The sequence below is a fragment of the Triticum aestivum genome, chromosome 4A (genome assembly GCF_018294505.1).
Source record: "Triticum aestivum cultivar Chinese Spring chromosome 4A, IWGSC CS RefSeq v2.1, whole genome shotgun sequence".
NCBI classification, from domain to species: Eukaryota; Viridiplantae; Streptophyta; class Magnoliopsida; order Poales; family Poaceae; genus Triticum; species Triticum aestivum.
In genome coordinates, this window is record NC_057803.1 from 720,717,462 (window position 1) to 720,728,546 (window position 11,085).

At 48.2% G+C, this 11,085-nt stretch overlaps 1 protein-coding gene across 4 annotated transcripts; it reads left to right on the forward strand.

The window, feature by feature from the left end:
• Positions 1–5,613: 5,613 nt before the first annotated feature.
• On the forward strand, positions 5,614–10,538 carry LOC123088352 (putative disease resistance RPP13-like protein 3). 4 transcript variants are annotated; one of them, XR_006441855.1, is made up of 5 exons: positions 5,614–5,894; positions 6,342–9,218; positions 9,341–9,404; positions 9,634–10,364; positions 10,487–10,538. XR_006441855.1 is itself a non-coding variant. In XM_044510544.1 (4 exons), the coding sequence occupies exons 1-3, from the start codon at positions 5,779–5,781 to the stop codon at positions 9,357–9,359; spliced, it is 3,012 nt and encodes a 1,003-aa protein (XP_044366479.1). In that variant the 5' UTR covers positions 5,614–5,778; the 3' UTR covers positions 9,360–9,404; positions 9,619–10,538. The 4 variants fall into 4 exon arrangements, 2 of the variants coding, with proteins under 2 accessions (XP_044366479.1, XP_044366478.1); XR_006441854.1 differs by having other exon boundaries at positions 9,634–10,008; positions 10,124–10,538; XM_044510544.1 differs by having other exon boundaries at positions 9,619–10,538.
• The last annotated feature ends 547 nt before the right edge of the window (positions 10,539–11,085 follow it).

Below are 11,085 nucleotides of genomic sequence, written 5' to 3' on the forward strand. Positions count from 1 at the left end.
AATCCTTTGGATTTCAACAACCTAAACTATGGTCGTTAAGAAAACAATTATAAATATGAAAGTCCCAGAAAATTTGTACACCCCTTTATATAAGTATATAAAGAAAATGAGACTCCTCCTAAAAAAAGCTAGGGTATCCACCTCTTCCCGGTGTGCCGCAGGTCTGCCTCGTCTCCGGTGGCCATAGGGTCATCGGGGCGCGGTGGACCCTGGCAAGGGCCGGCGGGAGGGTTCTAATTTTAAACATTCATTTCAGTTTTGGTAGGGTTTGTGTCGTGCTCAGGAAGAAGAGATGGGTGATGTCTCCCTGTAGATTTAATAAAAGTCTTCCCTCCCAATCCCCGTTCCGGAGGTGCGTCTAGCATCGTTGGTGGGCGTGTGAGCTATGTCTCCGACAGTTCTATCTTTGGTGGATTTTCATGGATATCTTCGTTCCTCGTCTAGGTTTATGTGTCTTTGGGTTGGATCCTTCCGATCTAAGTTATTCTTCATCGGGGAAGGTTGTTGTACTGGTGTGCTGGTCCTATTGGGCCTTAGCACGATGGCGACCTGGCTTCCTCTGTCAATCTGACTCACCCCTTTAGCCCGATGGCTGACACATTGATTCCAGCGAGATGAAAAAATTGATGGCAATCGCGGGGTTGAGGAGTCAGAGAGGCAAAAACCGATCCAGTTTTTAGAATGTGAAATTCGTGTAGTAGATAGTGGCCGCTGACATGTACCAGCCCCTCCATTGCAACTGTGATTATCTCAATGTTGCCGTTACCTTTCCTCCTCCGACACACTTGAACTATACTTATCCATACGTCCCATATAATTTTTCAAGATGATGTATTTCCAAATGCCTCCCATTCATATTTCTCCATTGATTACATTGATCCAACCTATCTTTTTTTTCACCGCTCTCTCGATTGGGATCCTCGATTCCATATGTGTTCGTTCGGCTGCTAGTACTATCCTGATAATGTGAAGGCTACAGAAAGACCACAAAGACTAGCGTGTCTTTTATAGATTGGAGAAGGTTGGTGAGCACATTATCTATTTCACTCATTTACGGTCAAAGTTACATCTCAGGAAGCACGTGAGCACTACATTGTGGAATGGAGGGAGTACTATTTTTGGCATTCAGGTATGACCAACTTGCATGGCACATGCACTCACGTCCCCTAGCAACAAGAGCAAGAGGAGCACTAAGAAGTAACTGGCACTTGGCACTATGTCAATAAGTTAGTACCAAAAAATGATATAAAATGACTATACAATAATTATAAAACAAGTAAGGTTGATAATAAAACAGCATGGAACAATCAAAAATTATAGATACGTTGGAGACGTATCAAGCCCTAGGCTGGAGAGCTTGAAGAGAACCAGGTCGCCGGGGACAATCTTGTGCCGGCAGCAGAAGTAGTCCCAGTCGCGCCCCAGCACAATGTGCCCCTTGAACATCTGCACCTGGACCCAGAACTCGCACCACTTGTTGGAGGAGAGGCTCACGACGCGAGGAGGGCCGCTGACCAGCTGTTGCTTCATCACCGGCCTAAATTTACGCGGGATGATGAGCATGGCGATGTCCTCATGGTCACTGATCTGCACGTAGAACCTGATAGGTTCCCGTGCACCCTCCTCTTGGCCAATCCTCGTCCTCCTGCCAGCGCCTAGCGGCATCCTCATGTAGTCCAGCCTGCCAAGGAACACCACCATCTTCAGCCACCGGTTGGTGGGGGTGAGGTCCTCCGGCCCCTCTGTGCCGGCGACGACCTGTACACCACCACGGCTCTGTACCCCTCCGTGTTCATTATCTTGTCAGCAAGATGGACATCAGTTAGCAACATATGACACATGATCAAAGCTAACAAGTAGGACATCATCTATGCTCACTGAACAGATCTTACAATGATCATGATCAGTGCTACTCTGATCAGTGCTTACAGTTATCAGTGCTAACACTGATCAGATCAAGCCACCACTCACATGTCCTACTTGCACCTACTCCCTCCATTCTACAATGTAGTGCGCCCGCACTTCCCGAGATCTAACTTTGACCGTAAATTCAGTGGTATAATTTTTGCTCCCGCCGCATTTGGTCACGTTGGTTAAATTTACGGTCAAAGTTACATCTCAGGAAGCACGGGCGCACTACATTGTGGAATGGGGGGAGTACTATTTTTGGCATTCAGGTATGACCTACTTGCATGGCACATGCACTCACGTCCCCTAGCAACAAGAGCAAGAGGAGCACTAAGAAGTAACAAGCAGCAAGAATAGTAGCATATACACTAGTTATAGCACTAAGAACTAACAATGTGGCAGTACAAAGTAAGAATGTGCCACTACAAACTAACAATTTGGCAGTACAAAGTTACAATGTGGCACTAAAACGATGCAAACTAACACTGCATTATGAACAATCCAGCCATGTGGGATGACCAAAGTACGCATGCACTCTGGTTCATCCCCAAAACAGTAGATTATGATCGAATGCGGTTGAATTCGATCGAATCCAATCGAATCAGGTCCAATGTATTGTCCACAATCTAATCTAACACACTTAGAACTATCCTGAGAACCCTAAGTAGGAAGCAAAGGGAGATTTGAAAGATTACAGTGGGGTTGCCGGTGTAACGTATGCCAGCCGTGGTGAAAAACCCGGCGGGAAGAGGGGTGCTGCCGCCGCCAATGAAGAGGACCCGGCCATTCCGGCTGCGACCATGCACCTCATGCTGTGCCGGCTCGAAGATGACGCCAGCGTCTTCGAGCTCCCCTCCCCTTGCACCGGACGCAGAGGAGAAAACACTCATATGGTAGTAAAAATACCGCCATAAGAGGGGCCTGCAAAGGACATCGCCGGTGGGTATTGGATCCCGCCATGTTTGAGCCGAAGGAGAGGACCACCGGCTCCGGTGGCGGAGCTGGAGCGACTGGCGTCGGTGCTGCATTGGCCCGGGGCGGCGACATGGTCTAGAAAGGGGAGCGAGCTCACAGTGCCACCGCCAGATCTACTCCGGTTGCGGAGAGGCCGGCAATCCACCTCTCTTGGATTGGATTGCTGCCGGGGATGAATGTAGTGGACGGGGCGTGGCGAGATGGCGGCGTGGCCATCAGAGAAACCGAACGTGTGATGAGATGAAAGAGGGGTAGTGGGTTTGAACTGGTGAGGGAGGTGACAGGAGAGGGCATGGAGAGTTATGAGCCTTCACATCATCTCCTGCGTTTCCCAGGTGTGCAGGCGCTCGCCATGCCTAGCTCAAGCGAGCCTGGCTCAGAAAAAACGGCCGATTCGACCGTTCCTTCAGAGCCAGGCCCAAGCCTACTTTGAACTAAATCCTGCCCGTGCGGGCAATGACCCGATCTAATGCAGCCTGTCAAACGCTGCTAGTAGTCACCCGATCCCGGCAAGCCGTCCCGAGGCGACGTGGAGAAGTGGAACGTGGCTGGGTGACCTGGGTCGTATTCGGACACTCACTACCCGTGCGTCCGGTATTCCCGTATGAAGCCAAGGACGCTGAAGTAAAGTTGCAAGCTAGCTAGTCTGATCTGAGCCAGAGCCTGACACGGGTTCAGATCATTATTGCCCCTGTATGGTCACAAGTAAAACAGTAAGATTCCCACTACGATCTACTCATGGAGTATGCTGCTCTTTTACCCTACAACAGTTAATTTGCTTTCAAGAGCGGTATGCAATACCGTTGTTAATTAAAGTAAATATTCTTGTTATTTTGTATGGGGTTTGCAGAAGAAGACAAAACTTGTAAAAATAACAACTCCCATTTGAACTTGCAAAGCAGAAAAGGAAAAAAAGCAGATCGCAATTAGAGCAACTCCAACGCGATAACCAAATGGACGCGGATTTTGTCCGTTTTGATCGGCTAAGTGGACGGATTTATCCGCTTTTTGATTTGGGTCGGCAGGTGCCTCTAATGAGGGACCGACATATTTCTCGCGTGGGTCAAAAAATAAAATAAACACATGCGCATAATTTAAAATAAAGTCAACTCAATTACACATTAAACGGCCGATCAACGTCTGCCAAAGTCCACTTAAACTTTATTAAACATAATTAAAAACTATAAAAAACTGCTGTCCAGGCGAACCCCCGCCGCTACCTTACGCGTCGTCGTTCGGGCAGGTGAGGTCGACGAAGGCTGGCGGTGGCCCCACCTAAGGGGAGACATGCTGCCACGTCGCCCCTGCCGCCTCCTCGTAGTCTGTGGCGCTGTCTCCTCCACGAGCTTCCGGCGCTCCTCGTCCTGCTCCTCCTCTCGTGCCCAGCGCCGCAAGCGCTCCTCCTCCTCGAGCTCCTGCTGCATGCGCCACTGGCCGTCCTTGATCGCACGCCTCGGCGAGCCCTCCATTGCTAGAGGTAGGCCACCTCCTACTTCGGCGTAGCGCCAGCCACACGGGCGGCGCGCTCACCCACTCGCGGAGGCAGCCCTACCACTCGTACCACTTGTGGAGGTCCGCCTATGGTGGCGTGGGCGTGGGCGCAGCGTGCGTCGGGGCCGATCTTGGGCGCGGCCGATGGGGGGGGGGGGGGGGGTTGGACATAGTCCCTCACCGTGGACAGCGCGAGGGCCTCCTGCAAACCGTCCTAGCGCGTCCTCCTCGCGCTGACTCTCCTCCAGGGTGCGCTGCAAAGCCGCCTTCGAAGCGGCCTGGTAGGCCGCCTCCTCCTCCGGCTCCACCTCTGGGGGCGGCGGCACGAACCCGAGTTTGAGCTACACACTGCCGCGGCGGGCCGCGTCGTGCTCTTTGGAGAACCAGACCTCCTAGTTTGGGGAGTCTGGCGCGTAGGCAGGGTGGCGCCGCTGCTTCGGCATCAGGAAGGTGTGATGTTTGCGCATCTCCTCTGCATGTGCCCGTGGCGACCGCGGCACCACCGGGCCCTGGGATGCAGTGCGGGTCAAGGTTCAAGCCGTGGTGGGTGTGGTGGCGGCGGCTGGCAGTAATCCCTGTGCCAGTGCGCTTGGTGCCCCGAGATGTATAGCCTGTCCCATGATCGATGATTACTGGCCGCACACGGTTCCATCTGAGAGGCTGATGGGGACGGTGGCGGCTTCGAGCTTGCCCTTTCCCTTGCCGAAGAAACCCATGACTAGGGTTTTCGTGTCGTCGGCGAGTAAGCAAGCTTGGCCAGATGTGGACGGATAGGAGAAATGAGGCCGGCCCCCTCCCCGCATGCTTGAATTAGGAGGACCTGATGTTTCCACACGCTGCCATGCGGGCCCGAGTTAGATGGCTACATTGACTACAACCGCGGGTGGTAGTTGGGCGGCCGATAGATGGGGCCACGACGGAGACTAAACGGATGCCCGGCGCATCCTTCTCGTGTTCGTGTGAACACAAACATGACGTAAATATGAACCGAAAATGCGTCTAGACGAATAGCGAACGGATGCATTTTGGGCTTGGATAGGCGCATTCGGCCGGTGTTTTCGGCTGAACAGCGTTGGAGTTGCTCTTAGCTGGAAATGCAAGCGGCCTGTGGGACAGACTGACCGAGCAACTGCACTAGTGCACTCACTGTTGCTGCCCGTCCAGTCCATGCACGAGACTGGAGCGGCTCAATTGAATGCCGGCAATGCAGTGCGATTCAATTATTGGAGCAGGAGCGGGGGTGACTGTAAAAGTGGCGAGTCAAGCAAACGCGTAAACGGCCGTAGCCATCTCTTCTCTTCCCCTCTCCGATCCAGATTCCAGTGCACCCTGCCATCTAGATCTAACCTAGCGAAGCCGACCTTGCTCGCTGGGAGCTTTGGACCGTCCGGCCGGCCATAGATCATGGCGGGCACGGTGGTGAGCATGGCGCGATCCATGCTGGGCGCTGTCATCAGCGTGGCCGCCTCCGCCGCCGCCACCGAGATGAGCCTTCTCATGGGCGTCCGCGACGACATTCGGTATGTAAAATCACCCACGCACTCACCACTTGCCGCTTGTACTAGTACTCTACTCTGTTTTCTTTCGGCCATTCCCCTTCCCCGGCTAGGAAATAAACAGTTCTTGCAGATCTCACTTCCCGTAGGTTTCTCTCTATTATGATTAGAAATTGCTCTGCCATTCTTGTTATACTGGGAATGACAAATCACTCAAGAAATAGTTTATGGGACCAAAGAAATAATCAAAACTGTAAGTTGTGACTTGTGAGGCAACCTAAAATATAAATCAAAAAAATCATTCAAGAAATAGTTTATATCGGACCAAAAAATAATCGAATCTTTGTGCATCCTTTGCTGCATGTTTCTGTCCTGACGGAGGCATCAGTATCTGCTCTGTTGCATATGTTCGCAGCAGCTGCAGAATGGCACCAACAACAGTAGTTGTAATGAACTTAATTTGTTTGACAGGTTTATGAAAAACGAGCTAGAGACGATGCAGGCATTTCTGGTGACCGCTGAAGCAGCCAAGGAAAATAACAGGCAACTGCAGGTGTGGGCGAAGCAAGTAAGGGATCTAGCCTATGTCATTGAGGATTGCCTTGATGAGTTTATGGTGCATGTGGGAAGCCGGAGCCGGTCTCGACGGCTGTTTAAGCTGAAAGACCGTCGTCGCATTGCAAAACAGATCCGTGGTCTCAAAGCAAGAGTTGAGGAAGTGAGCAACAGGAACACCCGCTATAACTTTATCAACACGGATGCCTCCAGCAGTATTGACGAGGCGAATTCCTACATGGAAGATATCCGCAGCCACTCAGCTAGCAACATTGACGAGGCACAGCTTGTGGGCTTTGCTAAGACCAAAAAGGAGTTGATTAATATGGTTGATGTTAACTCTAGATATGGTCTTTCAAAGGTGATAAGTGTCGTTGGCATGGGTGGTTTAGGCAAGACTACTCTTGCCAGGAAAGTATATGAAAGTAAGGAAAACATTGTAAATAAATTTGCTTGGTGTGCTTGGGTCACCATATCACAGTCATTTTCCAAGATGGAGATGCTCAAGGGCATGATTATGCAACTTTTGGGTCCCGAGTCACTGAGGAAATGCTTGAAAGATCTTGAAGGGAAGGCAGTGCAAGTAGAAGACCTCTCCAGGTACCTCAGAGAAAATTTGGAGGACAAGAGGTACTTCATTGTTCTCGATGACCTATGGACCATAGATTCTTGGAATTGGATCAAAGATATTGCTTTTCCTATTAGAAACAACAAAGGTAGCCGAATAATAATAACAACTCGAGATGTTGGCTTGGCTGAGCAGTGCACTTCTGAATCGCTTATCTACCAGCTTAAACATCTGCAAATAAAGGATGCCACACATTTGCTACTAAGAAAGAGTAGGAAAACACATGAATACATGAAAAATGATAAGGAAGTGAAGATGGTGGTCAACAAAATGGTAAAGAAGTGTGGTGGTCTGCCGTTGGCTATACTCACTATTGGAGGCATGCTTGCCAGCAAAAAGGTGACAGAGTGGGAAAGTATCTATGAACAAATCCCATCAGAGCTCGAGAGCAACCCTAGCCTTGAAGCACTGAGGAAGATAGTTACTCTGAGCTACAACAACTTGCCGTCTCATCTCAAGTCATGCTTTCTATATCTAAGCATCTTTCCTGAGGATTTTGAAATCAAAAGGAGGCGTCTAGTAGACAGATGGATAGCCGAGGGGTTTGTTACAGCCAGAGGTGGAGTAAACATCGAGGATGTTGGAATAAGTTATTTCACCGAGCTAATCAACCGAAGCATGATTCAACCCTCGAAAGTGAACATGGAAGGAAATATTAAGAGCTGTCGAGTCCATGATATCATGCGTGATGTGATGATCTCAATATCTAGGGATGAAATTTTTGTGCACTTGGTAGGAGATAATGCTACTGCTGTAGCAGACTGTAACTACCACCATGTAGCATTCCATGGTAGCAAGCGCCAAAAGATCGGCATGGATTGTATCCATGTTCGTTCATTAACCGTGTTTGGTGAAAGATCCATGGAGCCATCAGCTTCACTTTTTTCATCTAAGTTGAGAATGCTTAGAGCCCTTGACCTAGAAGATGGGGATTTTGTTGTCAGACAGGAAGACATCAACAACATAGGGTCACTGCGCCACTTGAAATATCTGACTGTTAGGCCTTTTGGTGAGTGTTCAAATTTGCATAAACTGCCAGGATCTATTGGCAAGTTACAAGGCTTGCAGAGTTTGGACTTGGGATACAGCTGTATTAAAACACTACCAACTGAGATTGGTAAACTTGAAGGTCTTCGTACGCTCCGGTGCAGAAAAAATGAATATTTTAAATATTATGATTATTTCAAATATTTGAGTGAGAACATGGAGAAATACAAGTGCATGGGTGGTATATTGTGTATACCCATGGTATGCTCTAGTGGGTTTCCAAGTGGTGCGCGTGAAGAAAAAGAGGGTGCTGTAGCGTTGCGTCAAGGAATCAGTAACTTAAAAGAGTTACAGATACTAGAGTACGTGGACATCGAAAGAACAAGTAGCAGAGCAATCGAAGAGCTTGGGGAGCTTACACAACTAAAGAAATTGAGAGTGACTACGGAAGGGGCAACCGAGGAAAAATGCAAGCTATTCTGGGAGGCCATTGGGAAGCTCCCTTGTCTTTACTCTCTTCATGTGGATGGTAACAATATCGAGTGGCTGGGTTCTGCTTCCTTTGCTCCCCCCCTCATGAGGACCCTGAGATTGAAAGGAAATATTGTAGAGGTGCCCAACTGGGTTGGTAGTCTGAGGCATTTGGTGAAGATTATATTCTGTGGGTCCGTAGAAAAAGAAGGAGAAAAAACCATGGAGATGCTAGGGGCACTGCCCAACCTCATGCTCGTTGATCTCTCGTTTTATTATGGTGTTCGAGAGGAGCTAGTGTTTGTGTCGGAAGCATTTCCAAGTCTCAGGATACTTCGTATGCACTTCCGGCATGATATGAGAATGGTGAGATACGAGGAGGGCACCATGCCCCACATTGCAGAGCTATATTTACATTTCACCTTCCAAAACTCTGTACGGATTACTGGCATCAAACACCTTCCAAAGATCAAGGAGATTTCAATTCGAATCCCCAGGGTGCTGAATAATTTTGAGCTGCACCAGGAAGTGAAATCACACCCAAACCATCCTGTGATGCGAGTGTCATTCCGAGACCGGGGTACTACCACCGTAGGAGGATCAAATGTTGTAGAGGTGGAAGAAGCAATGGGGGAATCATCAGCTGTACTTTCCGAGCACGGAGCAGCACGAGAGAGCTACTTAGATGTGCAGACAGGGAGCGACAGGTCAGCTAGCTATTTCTGTTTGTTTTGTTTTGTAGTAGTAGTAGCTATCTACTGATGATGTTTCTTATACACTTAAAATTAATACATCGCTCTTCTCTTCTGTTTTCATGTTCCCGTAACAGTGAAGATGATCTGCGGTGACCACGAGTTTCTGGTTGATGCCTTCCGAGTTCTGATTCTATATAGGTACCACTCAAATCTTGTTTTACTTAGGAGATGATTGGTACCTACGAGAGATTAAAGAAACCTCAGATTCCAGTTCAGTGTTGTCTTATTACGTGCATTGCTATTTATGCTCCACATATAAAAATTATATTGTACGTACTATTTTGCAATCTGAATTAGCCATACGTACAATGAAGAAATTAGTGTTTTTCATAATCTTACTAATGCTGTGTAGATATGAATTCGGCAGGGCGGAAATTGTCTCAAGATCCAATGCGCTACATTATATACTGTACTACAGAAGATGCTACTGCGAAGCTGAATTTCATTGTTAAGCAACAGCATGGTGCTGCCAAACCTTCCAAGTTTTGCTGCTACGGACCTCCGATGTGCTGTGAAGCTGAGCTTAGACCTTAGATGCAGTTTGAATGTTTTTTATGCGGCGAATGGCACAGGAGTTCCATGTATCTTGTGGGCATGAGTGATGGGACGAAGACGATGGAGCAAGCTTCCAGATCTCAGATCGAGCTACAGTTGGCATCTGCTGGCCTGATGATAATCTATTCTTTGGACTTTGGAGTGGATGATCAATCTGATGAGATAACTTGCAATTGTGAACAAAAGAGTACTTTGCTTTCTTTTGCCAATACAATCTCTATGTTTCCCTTTTGTCCTTTTTTGGAGATGATCACTCTCTGTTTCTTGCTGCCATAATATTTGTACTTCATGCTCTTTGCCAGGCTTCCTTTGATTCTTCACCTCGAAATGCAGCATCACAAATTCACCTTGCCGCCTGCTTCGACCACCAAGTCGGCACAACTCAACTTTCCTATGTTATGACTGGTACATAAGTGCAAATGATTTCGGTGGCCTCAATGTAACGGAGGCGACGATCGATTCTTCGAAAATACCATGGAATGGATTATCAACCAACCTGATGCCAAGGCGTGCAATTGTTGCTACAGACTTCCTTTGTTTGCCGTACTGCCTGCTCTGTTTTCTTTTCTTTTTTTACTATTTAATTTAATTTTCTTTCTACAACAGACTATTCTCGCTTTGTTGCTTCCAATATATCTATATTTTCTTTTGTTGTTTAATTCCAGAATAACATTATCATCATTTGGCCGCCAAAAGTCAACATTATTTGCTTGGCTCCCTTTCATCTGGTGAGCACTGGAAGTTGCTCGGATATTTCACAGGCAAAACAAGGGCCACGATAATTCCTTGAATTAATATAAAAAATATATCCTTTCACTAGGAACCAATCAGCAACGAGGTCGATGCTGGGGCCGCCATCAGCGTTGCCGCCTCTGCTGCTGCCAACGAGATGAGCTTGCTCATGGGCGTCACGAGGGATATCTGGTATTTGTTTTAACTTTTAACAGACAGCCAATGCATTTGGAAGTACATGTGAGAAACACTTGAATTTGACAAGATAGATATGAACAACTGCACTCCTACTATATGGTTGATTGATGACTACTGAAAGCTTGCCGGTAGAACCAAGCGTCTGTTCAGCTGCCTGTCCAAGTCCAGGGACACACGACGTCATTCACGGAGCGTCATGCCATGCGTGATAGGTGGATCGTGTCTGCTCCACATCTCCTTTTGCATGGCCAGGAACGGGTGCGCTTGTTTCCAAATTGCAGTCGATGGGTGATCGCTGCATCCCAACAACCAGATTAATGGTACACCAGCCAGC

Coding starts and splice junctions, on each gene's coding strand:
- LOC123088352 (XM_044510544.1), top strand. CDS start 5,779: ATGGCGGGCACGGTGGTGAGCATGGCGCGATCCATGCTGGGCGCTGTC. Junction 5,895..6,341: donor GGCGTCCGCGACGACATTCG/GTATGTAAAATC, acceptor TTTGTTTGACAG/GTTTATGAAAAACGAGCTAG.